This window comes from Caloenas nicobarica, chromosome 16 (genome assembly GCF_036013445.1).
Source record: "Caloenas nicobarica isolate bCalNic1 chromosome 16, bCalNic1.hap1, whole genome shotgun sequence".
Classification (NCBI taxonomy): Eukaryota; Metazoa; Chordata; class Aves; order Columbiformes; family Columbidae; genus Caloenas; species Caloenas nicobarica.
In genome coordinates, this window is record NC_088260.1 from 13,091,657 (window position 1) to 13,111,725 (window position 20,069).

Sequence of the window (20,069 nt, forward strand, 5' to 3'; positions counted from 1 at the left end):
TGTGCTTGTCCTGGTCCTTGTCCCGTTACCTTTGTGCTGGTCCCAGTCCCATTCTGTTACCCCCATGCTGGTCCCAGTCCCTGTCCCATGATCCCAGTGCTGGTCGCAGTCCCATCCTGTTACCCCCGCGCTGATCTGAGCCCCGGTTCTGCTCTTATCCTGGCGCTGGTCCCAGTCTCCACCCCACTATCCCAGTGCGGCTCCCCATCCCCTGGTCCCAGTCCCATTGTCTGCTCCCAGTCCCATTATCTGCTCCCAGTCCCATCCCATTATCCAGCGCTAGTCCCAGTTCCAATCTCAGTTCCAGTTTCAATCCCAGACCCATAATGCTAACCCAGAGCTGGTTCTGGCAGCCTGGTCCCACAGTCCCGGTATCTCGGTACTGGTCCCAGTCCTGTCCTGTTATGCCAGTACCACTCGTGGTCCTGTTATCCCGGTACCGGTCCCAGCCCCGTTCCGCTGTCCCGGTGCTGGTCCCAGTTCTGTCCCGTTATCCCGGTACTTGTCCCAGTCCCGTCCCGCTCTCCCCGCGCCGGTCCCGCCCCGTGTCCCCGCCCCGGGCGCTGGTCCCAGTCTCTGCCCCCACCCGCCGAACCGGTCAGCGCCCGCCCAGGGCGGGACGAGCCCGGACGCCTGGGTCCCCCCCGGGAACGCTGGGGTCCCCCTGGCCGGGCACCCCCGCCCCCCGGGAGTGAACCCACCCCGGGCGGGGGCAGCACCCCGTGTCCCCGCGGCACCCAGGGACAGCTCGTCCTGCGGGGTGGCCCACGGCAGGGGTGCCACCCCACGGTCACGGACACCCCACGACACCGGGGACACCCCACGGTCACGGACACCCCGTGGGGCAGCCCCGTCTCGTCAGCGCGGGGGCTCCCACAGCGTTCTGGCACTGCTGGGTCCTAGTGCCCAGCCCCGCCTCGCCCACCCCCTCCCGCGCATGCGCCTGGCTCCCCGAGCACGTCACGGCGCCCTGTGTCGTCAGCTCCACCCGCCGCCAGGGGGCGTCACCGCCCTGCCCCACGCCTTCCTCCGTGGCCCCGCCCCACCACGCCCCCTTCCCTTGAGCGGCGTTCTTCTTCACCAATCGCAGCCTCTCCCGCGCCCTCTCCTCCATCACAGGCCTTCCCGTTGGCTGCGGCACAGCGCAACCCGCCTGGCGGAGGCGGGAGCAGCGCGGCGCGGGACCAATGGCGTGGCGGCGGGGGCGGGCGCAGCGCGGCGGGCCCGGGGCTGTCCCCGCCGCCATGGCGCTGCCGCCGCGCTGAGCCGCCTCCGCCGCCATGGCCGGGGCCATCGCGTCCCGCATGAGCTTCAGCTCGCTGAAGCGGAAACAGCCCAAGACGTTCACCGTGCGCATCGCCACCATGGACGCCGAGATGGAGTTCAGCTGCGAGGTGACGGCGGCGGGACGGGACGGGGCTCCCCCGGGGCCGGCAGCGCGGCCGAGCCGCCCCGGGGACCGGGGTTCGAGGCCCGGGGGCGGCGGGGGCGGGCGCTGGGGGGTCGGGCTGCCCGGGGGGGGGACACGGCCACGGAGAGACCCTGGGGGCTGCACGGGGGGACAGCGGGCCCGTGCCATTTCACCTTTTTCTGGTTGTAATTCCCTTTCTTCTGGTTATATTTCCACATTATTGCGGTTGTAATTCGCTTTATTGTAGTTATAATTCTGCTTTATTCTGCTTATAGTTCACCTTTTTTTTTTTTTCTCTATGACTCCGCTTTATTTCATATATAATTCCACTTTGTTTCGCTGCCGCAGCAGCTGTCGCGAGGAGGCCGGGGCTTGCGGCGTCCCAGGTGTCGAATCCACAAGGGTCCGACCCAAAGCGCTCGACAAACACGAAACGACGAAGTTTTCGGGAGTTCCTGAGGCCGGGGCTGTTCCTGGGGCCGTGTCCTGCTGCCCGCTCCCCTCGCATCTGGTTTTGCTCCGAAACTTTCCTTTTTTGGGCCCTTGGTAATTCTTAAATGCTCTCCCCTGGGCGGTCGCTGTCAGGCCCCCGGGGTCTGGTTTGTTGCTGCTGCGTTTTCCACCGATCTAGAAGGACGGGACGCGCAAACATTGAAAGCCATCTCTACCCAGTTTAACTTTTTAACGTAATACTTCGTATTTCCTTAATCTGACCCAAATCTTGATGGAATTCCAGTGCCTATAAGCCGAGGGGTGTTTGTTGGGAATTGTCTTGCTCTCGGAATCTGGTGTCAGCTCTGAAGAACTTTCTGCCTTTCCCATGAAATCCAGATTTATTTTAGACAGTAGTCGTGTGAGCTTCCCACTGTTGCGCTGCCAGGAGAGTTGAAGTGTCCTGGCTCCGTTCTCGCATGTTTTTCCGGGGCTGCCAGTAATAACACATGATGAAAACTAAATAATTATCTTTTTTTTTTTTTTTTTTTAATGGTGCAGCTGCTTGTTGTTTCATGTCAGGACTCGGGTGTTTGTGCAGCGATAAGGCAGCGCTCTCGGGTGGGATGTGACCCTGCAATTTGTCCATCTTCGGATGGCATTCCGGGAAGGTTCCTGCCAAAAAAGCTTGTGGCTGCAGGTAGAACTTCTCCAGCCCTTCTGCAAGCGCCAGAAGGAGCTCGTGAGCCGTGTGTATGGTCCTGCTCGGGTCTCCTGGGTCTCCTCAGAGCTGGCGCATGGGGGGATTCAGGTGTTGTCCTGCAGCGCGGAGCGAGGGAGATGCTCGGGTGCAGGTGGGAGATGCTCGGATGCAGGTGGGCGATGGGGCTGTGTCATGCCGCGCTCAGCACAGATGAGGTGTGTTTTATTCAAGCACGGGGCAGCCCAGCTCGAGGTGTGAGTTTTCTTCAAGGTTTATTCATGCAGTCCAGCGCCCTGGCTGGGTTTTTGGCCCTGTCTTTGTCTCACTGTGTGGCTCTGGGGGAGCTCCTTGCCTTGCTGGCTCTGCAGAGCCGCACCAAGCCCAACACCTGGTGTTGTGGATGGATCAGACACACCGCACGGCCTCGAGTTGCTGGGGCTGGGGTGAGGGATGGGAAGGTGGCCCAGGGAAGGGCTTATAGAATCATGGAGTGATTTTAGTTGGAGAAGACTCTCAGGATCATTGAGTTCAATCATAACCTACCCCTGGCACTGCCGCATGTCCCTGAGAACCTCATGTCCGTCTGTCCAACCCCTCCAGGGATGGTGACTCCACCACTGCCCTGGGCAGCCTGTTCCAATGCCCCACAGCCCTTTGGGGAAGAAATTATTCCCCACATCCAACCTCAACCTCCCCTGGCGCAACTTGAGGCCGTTTCCTCTGGTCCTGGCGCTTGTTCCTGGGGAGCAGAGCCCGACCCCCCCTGGCTCCAAGCTCCTTTCAGGCAGGTCAGAGATCAGAAGGTCTCCCCTCAGCTCCTGTTCTCCAGCTGAACCCCCAGCTCCCTCAGCCGCTCCCATCGGACATGTTTGCCACGTATCGGTGTGTGCGTTTCTGCGCTGGGTTTCTCTGGGTGGGAAGGAGCTCTGCTGACCCGAGCAGAGGCTGCGGAGGTGAGAGCTCTGCGACACAAACGCTCCTTAGAGGACCCGTGGGAGAAGGTGCAGTGGGAATCTTGCCGTCGTGCTATTTGAGGGGCCCTCAAGATGTGTTTTTGTGGCCTGTTGCTTGCACGCACAGGGAGCTGGTGACTTGCAGGAGGTCTCGTCAGTGACCTGCTCCTGGGGACATGCAGCTCCCTGCCAGCCGGGCCGGGGGAACCGCTGCTGCCTGGTGGTTCCTCCTGTCCCCTCCCTTTCTGCCACCGCTGCTCTCCCACCACGAGCACCTCCTGGCTCCACCGAAGGAACAACCTGGGGATTCAGCAGTTCCTCTGCGAGGCTGGAAGTCCCATGGTTGTACCTGTGCGTGCTGGAGCCTGCTCCCTGCTCGGGCTTCAAACCCCACGGAAAATCGCAGTGGAGGAAGGACTGTGAGAACATTTTGCTGACCCCTCGGCTTCACCCCGAGTTTCCCACCTCAATGGCCTCGCCAGGGAGCCCAGCCTGCTTGGCAGCCATCCGGGGAGCGCCGTTTGCTTGAGCTGAGGTGGGTGTTCGGAGCAGGATGGGGCGGTGGGAAATTCCTGCTCCATCTCGTGTCCTCCACGTCCCCGGGGAGGAGCGGCTGTGGTCCGGGCAGAGCACCTGATTTCTATCATCCCGCTGCGCCCTCTTGTCATCCCCTCGGTCCCATCTGCTTCCAGAATCCCCCGTCCTCCCTCCGCCCTGTTGCAAATCGCCACAGCTCCTCTTTGTCCCCTACCTCTGCGCTCCCAGCCTTGCTCCAGGTGTTTTTCCTTCTTCAGAAGCTGGATACCTGGCAGTGCGCGGTCCAGGGGGTGCGTGGATGTTCTGGGGATGCTACCTGTGCTGGTCTTTAGCATGGCGTAACCGGTGTCTTCCCGGACGGGCATGGATCACATTGCTGATAAACACGTCTGAGCGATCAGCGCTTTGCTGTAGCAGTTTGTCCTTGTGGGGTTAATATAATTGATGTGTTTTGACTTTATTCCAGAGCTCTCGAGGCTCTGTGTTGTCACAGATTGGACTGCCCAGCCCCGCTGTGCAGGACAGAGGTGACGTCCTCACCTCAAGCGGTGACAGCGGACGCCTGAGACCTCAAGGCTGGAAATGGCAGAAGCCCTGGGGTGATGGTGACAATGAGGGGGTGACACTCTGCCCTGGCCCTCGAGGGGACCGTGTGGAGCAGCTGAAAAATCTGAACCCGTAACCTGCACTGACACAGCGGCTGGCGCTGCACTGAAGGTCCCTCTTTGTCTGACCCTCTGACACCACTGTGGCCGGGGAGACCTCGCTTTTCTGTGTTAATTTTCCAGCCTGCCCCGTAGAAATTCCCAGCTGTGTATTTTAACAGATTAAACCTGCTTCACATCTGGTTACTCTGCAAATGATGCCCCTAAATTGAGCCTAAATCTACAATAATTCATAGAGATGAAATCTTAATCTTTCAAACGTGGTGATGAAGCTTAATAAGCACAGTTGGGGTTTCGCTTTAAAGACTCATAATTTGTTTAAGGAAATCTTGAAGGCACAAAGCGAGTGTCTTCCTTTTCGTTACCGCCGTCGCGACTGTTTGAGCCTGGTACCTAATTAATTGATAGCCTCTTGAGGAAGGATAGACATTTGCATAGCTCTTAAATTCCCCATGTTAAACCCGCCCCTACCTGCCCCACCTTCCTGAGGACACCCTTGAACAGTCCCTCACCTTTCCGTGCTCGGAGCTCTTGTTGGAAGCTGTTTAACGTTGATGTTCCGCAATGAACACGGCGGTGGGCAGTACGTGGGGGCTCGGGGAGCTCTTTTAAGTGGCAGCGATGTAAAGCGGAGCTTGCCGGGGTGTGTGTTAGCCGGTGTCAGCTCGGGGCGCGCTGCCGGGACGCCGCTATACCCGAAGGTTTCCTCTGCCGTGGTGCAACCTGCTGGTGGTGGCCCCACACCAAACTAAAGGCAAAGGTAACGTGATTTTGGCGGTGCCTCTCCGGATGAGGTAGTCCATTATCCAGTTATCTCTGGTATAACATTTTAAAATGTTATGCTCTGCGGAGAAGGATCTGGGGGTTCTGGTTGAACATGAGCCAACAGTGTCCCTGGAGCCAAGAGGGACCTGTGTCCTGGGTTCTTCACCCAGAGGTGCTGGACACTGGAACAGGCTCCCCAGGGAGGTGTCACAGCCCCAACCTGACAGTGTTCAAGAAGAGACTGGACAACGTCCTCAGACACACGGTGTGACCTGTGGGGTGTCCTGTACAGGGACAGGAGTTGGACTCCATGATCCGTGTGGGTCCTTCCAACCCAGGACATTCGATGATTCTAAAACCCCGCAGTATTTTTGCGTCGCTGTCTTCCAAGGCATCATTCGCCCCGTCTCTCCAGGGGGATGGTGGTGGTACAGCCAGGTTGGTCTCACACACTCCGATGTGCAGGTTTTTTTCCTCTTAAGAACCAAGTTCCCCAGTCGATAGGAGAACCCATCGGTCTTTCTTTTGGTCCCATGCGTGGCTTTGCCTGTTTCTCCATCTCTCAGTGGGTCAGTCGAGTTGGCCGCTCTCCATCCCTGGAGCCACAGCGCCTTTGCTGAAGGGCGTGTTTTTCTTTAGCCCTTTCTGTCGTGCTGTGGTCTTGGGCCTGAAGCTCCCACAAGGATGTTGATCCCTGTCAGCCCAGTCACTTCCCCACCTTAATCCTTCGACAGCAGCAGCTTCTGTGGGTCTGAAGTTAAAAATGAAGAGAAAAGCTTTACGGCCAGCCTAGAGAAACAGCTTAAGTGTTCGAGCAGCAAGAAGAGGCAAGTTTGGGCTGATGTATTCGCTGTATCCTGTTACCGCTTCAATGCTGAAGCTGTTCCTCGGTGTCCAGGGAATAATCAGAATAACCCTGCTCGGAGGGGATCTCGTTAGCCTGGTGCCCGCAGGGTGCAGGGCCAGTTGGACGAGGTTGGCTGTAAAGCTTTTCTCTTCACTTGTAAGCAGACAAGACCCGATTTCAGCAGCACCCGGCCGAGCGTTGGTCTCTTTGCTGACACATGTCGGGAGTTGCGTGGCTGAGCTGCAAAAGCTCATCCTCTGAAACGGCAGCAAGCAGAGATTTGGTGGTGAAAATCTGGGGCTGAGTCAGTTTTTGAGTAAGAGCTGGTGCAGCAGATTTGAAGGTTTGAGCCCTGTCCAGTCGCTGCACCAAAATAAAAAGCAAGAGGATAAACCAGGGAGCCCCAGCTTCCCTCTGCTTCGCCAAATACTTGGAAAGGGTTCTATAAAGATCCTTCTGTCACCGGTTTGATGCTCAGCGGTGCTGGTAGGGGCAGCGACCTCCCTCGATGCTGCTCAGCTTCTGCAGCAGGCACGAAGTTAACTGGGAAAGATGAATCCGTTGGCAGTAACAGCTATTTTAAAAAGCTGAGAGAAATAATCCCCCTCCACTGCGGAATGATCTTCAGTGAATTGTTGGGATGCCAGCTGTCACGTCGATGTTCTGGTTCCGTCTGCCCCGGTCCTGCGTCGGCTCCGCGAGCGCTCGGGACTCTGTGCCGTTCAGTTGCTGCCGATAAATCTTTAAATACAAGATGCGGCAGGTAAGGGCTGTTTTCTCCCTTCATGTCTTGAAGGGCCGCCAAAAATCAGAAATTCTGCTGATTCGCAACAGCGCCATTTCGGAATTAATTTTTTAGAGGTGTCTTGCTTGGCGCGGTTCAGTTCTGCGTTCCCTTAAGCTGTGCGCGAGGCACAGGAGACTTTTTACAAGCGCAGATCCTCGCTGGCTTCTCCCTGCACCTGGCATCCAAAACGCTCTCTGGATCCCTGTGTCCCCTTGCAGCCTCTTCTAAGCCAGTTATGAAACCCTATGTTATCCACTTCCCTCCAAAGATGGTTCAAAACCGCTGTTGGTCCTTGTTCTCCATGGTTAAGCCAGAGGACGTGTGTTGGCGCGACGGGGAAGGTGTTTGGGACAGATGCATCTTTCTCTTTTGGTGTATGTACTCTGGTTTGGATGCTATTTAATACCCCTTTTTTTTCCTTTGTACAGACAATGGCTTTCAAGTGGGTGGTTTTGGAAATTGAAAGTGCACGCGACGGCAGCACGGGGCCGGCTCCGTAAATCACGGTAAATCTCTGTGAACCCTCATCACGGGAAGGCCAGAGCTCCCTGCAGGAACTAAATCCTTCTCTCCACCCCTTGGAGCATCTTTCCCTGCGCCGAGCTGCTGCTTGACCCTGTAACTCTTAAATTGTGCAGCCCCAGCTGGTGGGGCGAGGTGAGGCTTGGGGACACGCTCGGTTGATGTCCCCGACGCCTGTCCCGCTGGTTTCGGTGCCGTTTGGCCGGAGCGGCAGCGGCTTGTTCCGCTGTGTACCCTGTTCCGTCTCCGTCTCGGGCAGACACCATGAAATGTGCTCGGCTACACCATCTGCGTCGTTACGCCTGGGTGCGTTTTTTGGCCTCCTCGGTGCTTAACAGAAATAGATTTTAATTAAAAGCTCGTTATCGAGTTGTCGTGTAGCATTAGTAAATAAAAATAGCTTTTACAGCCCTGGCTTGTGGCTCCGTAAGCGGCAATTAAAAGTGTTTGACATCACTTTATTTTTAAAAAAATGGGAGAATATGGCATATTTGATTCCCCGTTTGCTCCAAATGGGCTTTAAATCCGAATAAATGGTTGTCTGTGGCGCTCTTGTTGTTACTCAGGTCCAGAAGGAGAAATAAATGTGGTCTGCAGTCTCAAAATCATCTCGGCTGGAGTTGTAAAGTGTTGCAGGTGGTTTTTTTGGGCGTCTCCTGCCCATTGACTGTATCCCAGGTGTTGGTGGGGGATGCTCTGCCCAGCTTGTCCCTCTGCCACCCCCCTCCCTGTTTCAGTGTCGCATCCATGCGTTAAAACTTTCTTCTCAATGGAAATAACATCACTGGTGGGATCCCAGCGCTTCTTCCCAGGGCTCGCTCCCCTTTTCCATGGGTTTTTTTAGACCATCATCTCATCACAGCGGGGGCTCTGTGCTCCCTCCTCATCTCTGGCGCAGAACGAACGCTTAATAAAATGATCCGCTAAGGTGAAAAGGCATCTTCTGCATTATTTAAGGATAAATTGGTGCAGTAAAATCTTTTATAGGCGTTAGGAGTTTCTTCAAGGTCGCGCTGTAAGCCAGCGCGGTGGGTTTGCTGTGGAGGCAGTGTGTCCGGGCTGTAAGCGCTGCCTTTGTCCCCTCCCGTCACCTCTCTGTCCCCTTATTCCCCAGGGACGGCGGGAGCTCCGGTGGTTCGTGTTTGCGACAAGGTGAGATCTCCATCTCCAGACAGAGCCGGGTTGTGTCCCCTGGAGTTCGGGCACCCCCCTGTTGTCCCAGGAGAGCTTCTTGCGTGAGGAACCTTTATCTTAAATAGTTAAAAAATGTCTTTTTTTTCCCCCCCTTTCCGCATAGCTGTAGGAAATTCAGTTTGCCATCCCCGGAAGAAAAGCAACACCCCGTGCCGGTGGGTTTTGGGAACCACTTTTCCCCACAGCCCCCCTGCTCAGCCCTCTCCACGCACCCTCGTATCCCCATTTTTATAGCGTTTGACCTCCCCCCTTGTCACCCTGTGAAAACGGGCTCTCATAACCCTTCCGCTCGATTTTGCGGCTGATTTGTCGACTCGTTAGCCAAGGAGCAGTTGTGAAACTTGACAGAAGGGTTCTGCGCCGAAATAAATTGTCCGGTTGCCTGCTAGTTGGAAATGCAGGTTAATAAATAGTGCAAACCCTGTTAATAGATACCAAATGCAACGGCTCTGCTGGAGAAAAAGATGATGCCAATAACCCGGACTGGAAGTGTTCTATTCTAGCCACTGGCTGCTGAGTTTAAAAGTGTTTAGTGCTGTTTACTTAAAAAGCTCCGCTGATAAATTGTAAGCGCTCTGTACTTAGTAAAGAACATAAATTCCGGCTTTGCAGAATAACGGCCTTGCAGCGCTTAATAAAGCAGTTTGGCCGCGTATTCCTAACACCGAATATTTCCAATTCCCCGTGTTGCCGTTGCGCAAACGGGAGGACGCGCAGCCGTGAGGACGCTGCGGCGGCACGGTGGCATCGGGCTCCGTCCCGCGCGTCGCGTTCGGGTTATCGTGATGGAGCTTTTTCTTGGGAGATGGGGCTTTGTTACAGCGCCGTGTGGCCGAGATGGGTTTTTCTGCTCTAAGCCTCTTTGGTTTGTTTCCGGGAGCTCGCCGTGGCTTGTAAAATCCACTTTGTGCTTCAGGTGTCACTTGAGCGCGGAGCAAGGGAACGGTGTGATGGGATGGGGACGTGCCAGCCCGTCCCCTCCGTCTCCCCGGGCCCGGGGGGCTCTTTTTTTTATGTTTTATGGCCAGGAAATGTGGCAGTTAATGACACGAGGCCTATTGAGTCAGGGCGAGGAGGGCTGAGGTGCCGAGCGTCTGTAAAACAGTCGGAGTTCAGCTGTCAAAAGGTGCCACTTGAATGCAGATCGTTATTTTAAGTACCGAGGTGCGGAATGAAATCATGTATGTTGAAAGGAACGTGGCTGCTGTTCCATTTATATATTTAATGAAGGCAATTCAACACAGTCGAGGAGGACGTCTGCGCGCTGTTATGGTTGGAGACTTTAGCACCGTGCAGGCAGGAATGTTAAATATATATTTCTGCCATAACATATGCAGTGGTATAAAATCTAGCAGCAGAAGCAATCACTTAAAATATTCCTGTCACTAAATTAAAATTGCAGGGGAGGGGAACACACAAATTTCTTGCTTTAATGCTCGCTGCTGGTCTTGGAAATGTTTTTTAGGGGGGAGATGTTTGGGTCATACCAGCCGATGCGATGCGGTGAATAAGGTTTGGGTGCCTGGGTGATGCTCTGCAGGGGGGTTTGGTGGGGAAATCCTACCTGGGGGAACTCGGGGGGGTCACAGGCCGTAGTGTGGCTGGAGCTTCAACACATCGATCCCATGGGATGTGGAGGGATCGTGCGGGATCCTGTCCCGGGAAGGCTTGGTGCAGGCACTGGTCGCTCCTCCAGAGCAATGGGCTGAAACATGGTCTCTCCAGAAAGAAAATAAAAGCCCATAATGCTTTATGCGAAGCAGTTTATTCCTAGTTAAGAAATAGCCCTTGGATGGCAGCGTGGCTTTTTATGTGCCGACGGAAATGGTACAAAATAGCTTTTCGAACGTGTCTCACTCTGTTTTGTCTGAACCCTGGAATTAACCTCCCTCTTGCGATAATGGTCCGGAAAAGATCTGTGATCTGAGCCATCCTGTGCCGAGCTGGAGCTCATCACGGGGACTGGAGGCCAGCTACATGTGTGAAATTAGGGGTTTATAATTACAATGCTGCAAAAGTTGCTCCTCCTGGTGCTTTTGACCTGGAGGCGTTGGCGGCGCTTGATGTGAATTGTGGCCGAGCTGTCCTGGGGCGCTGGTTTTCGCAGGGTAGTGTCGGTTTTATTCTATTCTGGGGCTGCCAGCCCTGGGAGGGGGAGAAAATAGCGATATACGCACTTAATCCAAATCGGCGGAACGGCAATAAGCTTGTCCTGGGCGGCTGTGCCCACCAGGCGGCAGTGGGTGACAGCGAGCGGGTCGTCACCGTCCCCGCCGCGCTGAGCATTAATATTGATGCTGTCCAGGTGGCACCAAGATTGAGTTGTAGCGACAAGAGAATGTGCCGAGATCCTTCTGCCCTCGGGCTTCAGAGTAATGGCCATATGTCTCGGTCCAGCAATTGTTTCCACCGTGCAGATGGAAGAGCAAAGTGGCTCTGGCATATTAGATTAATCTGTTTTATGTCCCTCTTCACCTTTCTGCCTCCTGACGCCTTCTGTTTTTATGAGCAAACTTCAGTAACAACATCGGTGCGGCTGCAAGATTGCTCGAAGGACACGGTGGTTTGAGCAGGACCAATTTTCTCCGCTCCCGAGCTGCTTTTGTCACCAACGTTTTCAGCAGAAAATGCGGTTTGACTCTATCAAAATGTGCCATGAGAGAACCGCTGACTTCAGTGATTTTTTTTTTTTTTTTTTTCTGAGCTCTTTTACCCGTGCAGGATTGGTAGCTCTGGACAAACACACTTCATACGTAGATCATTTCACTTCTGATTTTCAGCAGCATGTTGTCTATGAAACCCTGTTGCTGGCACTGGAGTTTGCACGGGGCTTCCTGGGGCTATAGGTAGAGACTATAAAGCCGTTAAGGGTGATTTTTTTTGTTTCTTGCTGGAAACAGGCGGCTCAGAGCTCAAAAGGAACCTGAAGGGACCCTTCAGGTCCTGTCGGATGTCGGTGGGTTGCCCAAGGAAGAAACAGGGGGGTTTACAGTGTCGTTTTTGGGACGGGGACGTCACGTCTCTGTTTCCGGCTGAGGGAGGAGCTGGTGATCTGCAGATGGGATCAGACGGAATTATATAAAGTATGTTTTGTGAGGATGTTTTCTTATCTCTACCAGATGCCGTCTCCACACTCTCAAAGACCTTGTGAGGTGAAAAAAGAGCAGATTTGGTTGGAGATGAAGCTCTGAAATGCATCTTCATAACTCTGTTTGCTTTCCTGCAGGTGAAGTGGAAAGGGAAGGACCTGTTTGATCTGGTGTGCAGGACACTGGGACTCCGAGAAACCTGGTTCTTTGGGCTCCAGTACACGATCAAGGATACGGTGGCTTGGCTTAAAATGGACAAGAAGGTTGGAACCAAATTTCCCTTGAGAGGTCGTGTGGGCTGACAAAGGAGGACGTGCTTTCCTCTTTCTTTGAATGCCCGAGGCTGTGTTATGTGTGGTATTGATGTGAAATGTATTTAAATCTCATCCCCATGACATCTGTAAGATACACCGCCCACTCCAGGTCCTTCTGAGCTGTGAAGCCTCAGATGTTGCCCACTGAATCCCCATGAGGGATTTTGGGAGGCAGCCGTGCTGGGATGTTGGGCTTCCCGGTGACTGTAATGAAACCGAAAAGTCTCTTCTGTGTCCCTCAATGACAAAACCTTTAGCGGAAAAGTGAAGTGGCACCTTGGCTTCTTTTGTTGTTGAGATGTACAAAGAGCCAGAGGGAGGAAAACCAGAGGAATGAAAAGAAGATGGAGATGGGGGAGGAAACGCTTCCCAAATCTGCAGCCTCCGGGTGGCCGAGGGGTGGGTTAGAGAAGGGGGAAATGTGGTTCTGTTTGTGTCCAAAGGTTGTTACGCTAAAACCAGACGGTAATTGAGACTGAGGGAGGTCTGGGTGTCTCGCATGTCACGCCAGGGTTTTAAACTAAGACAAGTCTGAACTGGATAGTGCCAGCACAATAGGAAGGTGGCAAGGAAGGCTGGAGCAGCTCTGCTGGGAGGACGGGCTGAGAGAGCTGGGCTGTTCAGCTGGAGAAGAGAAGCTCTGGGGAGACCTTAGTGCAGCCTTTACGGACTTAAAAGGGGCCGATAAGAAAGATGGGGACAGACTTTTGAGCAGGGCCTGTTGTGATAGGACGAGGGATGATGGCTTTAAACTAAAGGAGGGAGATTCAGGCCGGACATGAGGAACAAATTGTTGGCCCTGAGGGTGGTGAGAGCCTGGCCCAGGTTGGCCAGAGAGGTGGTGGCTGAACCATCCCTGGAGACATCCCAGGCCAGGCTGGACGGGGCTCTGAGCAACCTGAGCTGGTGCAGATGTCCCTGCTCATGGCAGGGGGGGCACTGGGGGAGCTGGGAAGGGCCCTTCAACACAAACCCTTCTGTGATTCTAAGGAATGACACTGAAATACAAGAGACGGCAGCACAGGGAAACAACGAGAAAGTCAGATGGTGGCATAGCAAGATGGATTATTGCTCCGTGAGGTTCGGAAGGGGCCACGTGCACACAGCAGATCAGGGTCAACCTGCGCTGGCTCATTTCGCATGCTCTTTGTTTCTGCCTTGTTTGTTTTCTTGCATCCTTATGAGTGTCAGAAACGTTCGTTTGTTTTCTTTTTTTAACCCTGGTTTCTGAGCTACTTAGGTTGGTTTGTCTGTTCTAGATGTCTAAACTGCTTTACAAAGGATGTGCTGATCTGAACAGGTCTCTTGGCTGCAAGAGGCAGTGCCGAAGGAGCTGGAAGGCGTAGCTGAATGGCTCTTGTATCCCACAGGTTCTGGATCACGATGTTCCAACAGAGGAGCCCGTCACCTTTCACTTCCTGGCCAAATTTTATCCTGAGAACGCAGAGGAGGAGCTGGTCCAGGAGATCACACAGCACTTGTTCTTCCTGCAGGTAGGAGCCCTGTACACGGGCTTCCAGCCCGAGGGAGAAGGAGCCAGGATGGGCAGAAGTGCCAGAAGGCTCCAGGGTCAGAAAGTTGGTCAGCAGAGTGTGAGTCCTCACCCAAATGTTCACACCTCTCTGAAGGGAGCCGTCCTCAACAACAACAACTTCTTAAAATAGGTCAAAGATGGTTTGTCTGGCTGTGGCAGTCACAGATGCCCAGACGCACAGACCTGGTGAAGCGACTGTCGGGAACGATGAGGTGATTTGTCATATTAGTGTGTGGTAGCTGGGGACAAGGAATCTGTCAGATGTGGCTGGAGTGACAGGCAGAGCCCAGCTCTGCGGGGTGTGGGGGTCAGTCGTGCCGAGGGCGGCGATTGCCTTTGGACGTGATCCTGTCGGCAGGTGAAGCGGGGGAATTTCACCCTCCGGGACAGAATGCAGCCAACCTGTTCATGTTCAGGCTGCGCAGCAAGGTCCACCTCTCCGCAAAACAGCCTTCAGATAACTGGAGCAGAAGAAAATCCCAGAAGCAGAGCAAAGGCAGAGGAGAAGGGGAAACCTGACAGTCCCACCTGCCCCAGTGACTCGTGCCCTTATGTTGAGCATTTGGTAACTGCGGTGAACGCGTCTTCAAGCTTTTTTTCTGTTTTATTTAAAGTACGCTTCAAAACTCGGTGTCCCGAGAAATCAGCGGAGCTGATGCTGCCACAGCAGCGCTGTGTGGCTGGTAACGAAGAGCTGCCCTCGCAGGAGCTCTGCTTCAGGGAAGAGCAGTTTTCTGAAACTATTCCCTATAATTGTTCTGTCAACTGCTGTTACAGGGACCATTAGAATAATAATACTAGTAATAGAATAGTCCTAGTCAGACCCCTAGGTACTTTTTGGGGTGTTTCAGCTGCTCTGTGGCTGTTAATTTGAAGTTTCTAAACAAATACATTATAAAAATTTAGAAAAGACACTCATAATTATGCTTATTACACTAAAGTAGGGGCAACGCGGATTTGGATGCTCTTGGCGGTACCACTGTAGATTTCAGCGTGCCCGGCCCTTTCACATCGATACCAAAGCCAGCTCACCAGCTTCTTGGTGCTCCTCACTCTTCCAAAGTCCATCCTTGTTCTTCAGAGCTGAAGGAGCTCTAAATGCAAAACGTTGCTGTTAATTTCCAAGATCTGTGTTCCTCAGGACTATTTTTAAATGTCCCATTTGCCATGCGCTTTATCCTTGACGAGGAAAAGTGCTGTTGGCATCTTTGAAAAGGAAAATTGGGGAGGCAAAGCAGTTAAAGCTGCATTTTATAAATGCAGACTGTGACTTTTCTGCTAAGATTTCTGATGATGAGAGCAGCCCGGGCTCCTGCAATGCTTATGGGAAACGGGAACACGCATAAGCTTGCGAACTCTCTTGTTTTTATCTCAATGCAGGAGAATATCTTCTGTGACTATGTCGTAACCAACTTTGAGAACTCAAAGCATGTTACAAATTCAAATTGATGTTACTACATCTCTGTGACAATCCATATAAGTCTCCCAGGAAACAGTATGCTTTTTTTTTTTTTTTCCCCCATCTGCATTCAGGAAAATCAAGCGTGCAAAACCAAAAAGGTATCGAACATGACAGGTTTAATTTTTTAATGCACAGCAGCCAGGAAATGTAAAGCTGTGGCTTTTGAGAGCTGCGTGTTGGTTCTCCCAGGGGTTTCCGCAGGGCTTTGCTGCGGAAAGCGCTGCCAGGGGGCTGGCCCCGGCCGGCACTGGGGGGACTTACCCTCCGGCACAGGTGAGCACTGACTCATAACACTGAATATCCCAGAGCAAAAGCTTTTTGTGCCGAGACTCACCGCAAGCTTCTTTTTTAATATGATGCTATGTATAGATGTCATATCAACCCATAGCTTGTGCCTTAAGAGGTTTTATCTCTGTGTTTACAGAATCACAGAATCACAGAATGTCAGGGATTGGAAGGGACCTCGAAAGATCATCTAGTCCAATCCCCCTGCCAGGGCAGGAACACCCAGATGAGGTTACACAGGAAGGTGTCCAGGCGGGTTTTGAATGTCTCCAGAGAAGGAGAATCCACAACCTCCCTGGGCAGCCTGTTCCAGTGTTCTGTCACCCTCACTGAGAAGAAGTTTCTTCTCACATTTAAGTGGAACCTCTTGTGTTCCAGCTTGAACCCATTACCCCTTGTCTTACTGTTGGTCGTCACCCAGAAGATCCTGGCTCCATCCTCGTGACACCCACCCTTTATATATTTATAAACATTGATGAGGTCACCCCTCAGTCTCCTCTTCTCCAGCTCCAGAGCCCCAGCTCCTCAGCCTTTCCTCACACGGGAGATGCTCCACTCCCTCCAGCATCTTCGTGGCTGCGCTGGACTCTCTCCAGCAGTTCCCTGTCCTGCTGGAACTGAGGGGCCAGAACTGGACACAATATTCCAGATGAGGTCTCACCAGGGCAGAGCAGAGGGGCAGGAGAACCTCTCTGACCTACTGACCACCCCCTTCTAATCCCCCCCAGGTCCCATTGCCCTTCCTGGCCACAAGGGCCCAGTGCTGGCTCATGGTCACCCTGCTGTCCCCAGGACCCCCAGCTCCCTTTCCCCTACACTGCTCTCTAATAGGTCATTCCCCAACTTACACTGGAACCTGGGGTTGTTCCTGCCCAGATGCAAGACTCTACATTTTCCCTTGTTATATTTCATTAAATTTACATGCACGACTTTTCCCCCTCTCCTCTCCCTTTGCCTTTAGCAATGGGGTACGGGCTCTGTGGTTTTCCACAGATAAATTTAGCTCTTCTCACAAACCTGTCTGAGAAAGGTGGCCTGTGAAAGCCTGAGCCCATCCGCGCCACCAGAGACTTCCCAGGCCTGAATTGTAATTAGCGTTAGGAAAATTGGTAACTGTGTGGTTGACAGCTCGAGTGAAAACAAACTGCGGCCATCTGCCGCGACAGTCGCGCTTCGCACCGCTCCACTAAACGCGTGTGTTCTGTGTCCTTCGCTGCTCCGCGCAGGTGAAGAAGCAGATTTTGGATGAGAAGATCTACTGTCCTCCGGAAGCCTCTGTCCTGCTGGCCTCCTACGCCGTGCAAGCCAAGGTAGGCCCGGGGATCGCCTGCAGACGCTGGCTTAACGTCGCTCCTGCCGAGCGAGGTGTTTTGCCATGTATAATACCTGCTTCTTGTCGCGGGGGAGTAATTCAGGGTTCCGCTTACTGCAGAAAAATGTTTAGATTTCTTAAAGAGAAGCGCGACTTAAAGAGTTTGTTGGCGGGTTCACGCTGTTATTTCCTGCATGGGGGAGATGTGCCAAGCCGAATGCTGCTGACCCGCTCTCCAGGAGCCCGTGTTCGTTCACGAAGCGAACGTTCCGACGAGGCCGTACCCGTCGCGGTGCAAACTTTCAGGATTCTTCTCTCCCTGATAACCGTTCGCTCCGGAGTCTGTATTTAGAGCTCCGAAGGCAAACTCTCAGGGGAGGCCTGTACCCGTATGCAGAGCAGACTTTCAGGAGACAAAATTCTCAGGAAAAAAAAAAAATTCAATGGAGTAGAACAGCAGGAGGGCTGGCTCAAACTGGTACCTGTGCAGAGGTCCCACCTGAGCATAGCAAACCACAGACATTTCTATCTTTGCAGACCATTCAGACCATGATTCAGTCCAATAACAATATTTCACTTTGGGATCTTCTTGCTTCTCATTGGATCTGCTTCTCTGATTCCACGTGGGCCTTTGTTTTGTTCAGCTGTAGACATTGTTTATGGTCCATGGCCTTGCAGATACCGTTTTGACTGAATAAATCCTTTCTTCTCAGCGAAGTGCAAAATAGGCCCCGTTTTGCAGATGCCTGTGACGTCTCTGAATTAGCCCTGGATCGCTGTTTTCCCAGTCAGTTCCGTTTTTCCCGGCAAAGTGCAAACTGGACCTTATCTTGCAAGTGTCCGGTGTAGTTTGTAGTTCCTTTGGTAAATATGAGCAGAACTTTACAGCTTAAAATTTTAGCAAACCCAGCTTACCAGGTAATATGAAGCAAAGAGTATATTGAAAATCATACAACCTTATATCTCTGAATAATTCGTTACATTTAGTATGCATCTACTTAAGCTAAATGGTTAATATTGAACTCGAATTGGGCTCATCCTCTGACCTGTGAGTAGTAAACCCATCGCCGCTCAGCTCACTTATTTAGCAGGGGGAGCTCAAAGCGGCTCATCCAGGCTGTCGTATTTATAGAAGGAAGCGGTTGACTCGTAGTCACGTTGCAGACGGTGGGCAAGGTCTGCACGAGGCTCCCTGCGCCCGCACGTTACCGGGTTCCGTTCCCGTTGTGCTTCCCCGTGGGTCCCTGGAAGGAGTTCTTGGCCTGGCTGCGGCTCAGGCCTTTCCCTCCTCTGGAGCCTGCACCAGGCTGCTCTGGTTCGGCTGGGGGGTCGAGTGCACCCGCCACACTTCCTGAGGAAGGGGAATGCAGGGAAAGCTGTTAAAACTTGGAATTTGGGGGACTGTGCTCACAATATTGCCTTCTCCGCGCTGCCGGTTGCTGGCTGCTTTCAGGCATTGGATGGATTTTTGCTTTCTCTTTCCAGGGCTCTTTAGCGAGTGCTGGGCTCACGAGCTGCGGCGCCTGCTCGAGTGTGGCTTACTGGAGCAGGTGAATTCCTCCAGCCCGGGATTTTTTGGATCTCCTCCCTGCTCTTGCCGTTGTAGCCAGAGGCAAACCAGCCGTGGGACTCGCAGCTCTGCTGCTTCCCCAGAATCCTTGCCATCATAATAACTATTTTGAGTGCTGCAGCTTGTCACATAAATATTATTGCGGCATTAAAGGGCTCTTCCTGGCTTCTACTTTATCTTGGGTTTGATCTTGGGTGTTTGGCCTCACTAGACAGATGAAAAACTCAGTGGTCATTAAGTTCCCCTCGTTGCTTGGCTGAATTCTGCTCTAGAGCCAGAGCCGATGTGTTTTGCTGAGGGCTTGTTTCGGAGAACACTCCTTTCCAGGCTGGAGCACACAGGCTTGGACACGTGCAGCAGCAGAGGGAGCAGCCCAAGGTTCAGAAATTTGCATGTTCTTGCGGGAGATAAATGATTTATCCCTGTATACACATAACATGTGCTGCTGCTCAGTTAACAAGTCTCCTTGCTAATCTCTAGTTTATGTGTGCGAAGATAATGTGTTTGGGAAAGAAGAGGAGGGACTGGGGTCTGATCGCAGCGCAGCTACGTTAGTGCCGGAGCCTCGTGGTCGCTTCTGACTCTGGATGTGATTTGGGGACCGCGGGCAGGTGGCTGTGCCCTGGCTCTGTCCCTGAGGAGCACGACTGAGAAACGGGGCAGCTGCTGGTGGTGAGATCGCCCTGGGTGACAGTGCAGGATGGGATGTGGCTCTGTCCCCTGAAGTCCTGGTCCAGGCCGGCTGGAAATCCAGAGTCCTCTGAGCTTCAGAGTGCTTCAGAGCTTCAGTGACTTTTTCTGGGTTGCCCGATAATCATAGAATCATAGAATGTCCTGAGTTAGAAGGGACCCACAAGGATCATCGAGTCCAACTCCTGTCCCTGTATATGACAACCCCAAAATTTATACCGTGTGTCTGAGGGCCTTGGCCAATTGCTTCTTGAATATTGTCAGGCTTGGGGCCATGATCTTCTTCCTAAAGCTTCACTCCCTGTGCGGTTTGGGTGAGTACAAGGTGACGTGCAGCGGTGTGCTGTGATGATGAGTGTTTGAATTTACTATTAATAGGAAAAGATGTTTTCTCCTCATAGTCAGAATACTGATGAAACCGCGTTTTATTTGAGAGACTCACCAGCCAGGGAAAGACGAGTTGCTTTTAGAAATGTTTCTATTGGTGTGAAACATTCATCACCCTTATTAAGAGTGCACGAGTAAACACATACTCGGCTTTTTCTCCATTGACCCTGCTGAGCTGAGGATACGTAGGGGATGACTTTCCCTGCTGCCAAAATGAATAAACCATTGGGTAAATATCGAGCGCTGGTAACTCTTGGCCCTGACAGCTTGTGCTGGGGAGCAGGCTGTGATTTGGCGCAGGACGGTCGCACCGTCCCCTTTCCCTTCCCTGCCCTCCACGCGCTCGACGCTCGTCGGGAAGAGGTCGGACGTGCGGTTCTGACCTTGCACGTCCTGATTCTGCACACAGATTGTGGGAAGGTGGAGGAGGAACGTCTCTTCTGATCTTTGCTAATGCGCTTTCGTGTCTGCATCAGACATCACTTCTCGCTGCCCCTCTGGGCAGGGTTTCCCTTTCTGATTTTTTTTGGGTTTTTTTCAGCAAAGGAGAAAGCTGAAAGCACGTCTGTGGTACGGAGCTGGGAAGAAAGATGTTGCAGGTCATCTCCTT

General features: G+C 53.1%; 1 protein-coding gene across 4 annotated transcripts in view; it reads left to right on the plus strand.

The window, feature by feature from the left end:
* The first annotated feature begins 1,222 nt into the window (after positions 1-1,222).
* NF2 (NF2, moesin-ezrin-radixin like (MERLIN) tumor suppressor) overlaps positions 1,223-20,069 on the plus strand; it is a 50,578-nt gene continuing 31,731 nt past the window's right edge. For all 4 annotated transcript variants that reach the window (XM_065646078.1, XM_065646077.1, XM_065646076.1 and 1 more), the window contains exons 1-4: positions 1,223-1,394; positions 12,043-12,168; positions 13,590-13,712; positions 16,727-16,810. In XM_065646078.1, coding sequence (XP_065502150.1) covers positions 1,281-1,394; positions 12,043-12,168; positions 13,590-13,712; positions 16,727-16,810 — 447 coding nt within the window. In that variant the 5' untranslated portion in view covers positions 1,223-1,280. The remainder of the gene's footprint in view (positions 1,395-12,042; positions 12,169-13,589; positions 13,713-16,726; positions 16,811-20,069) is intronic.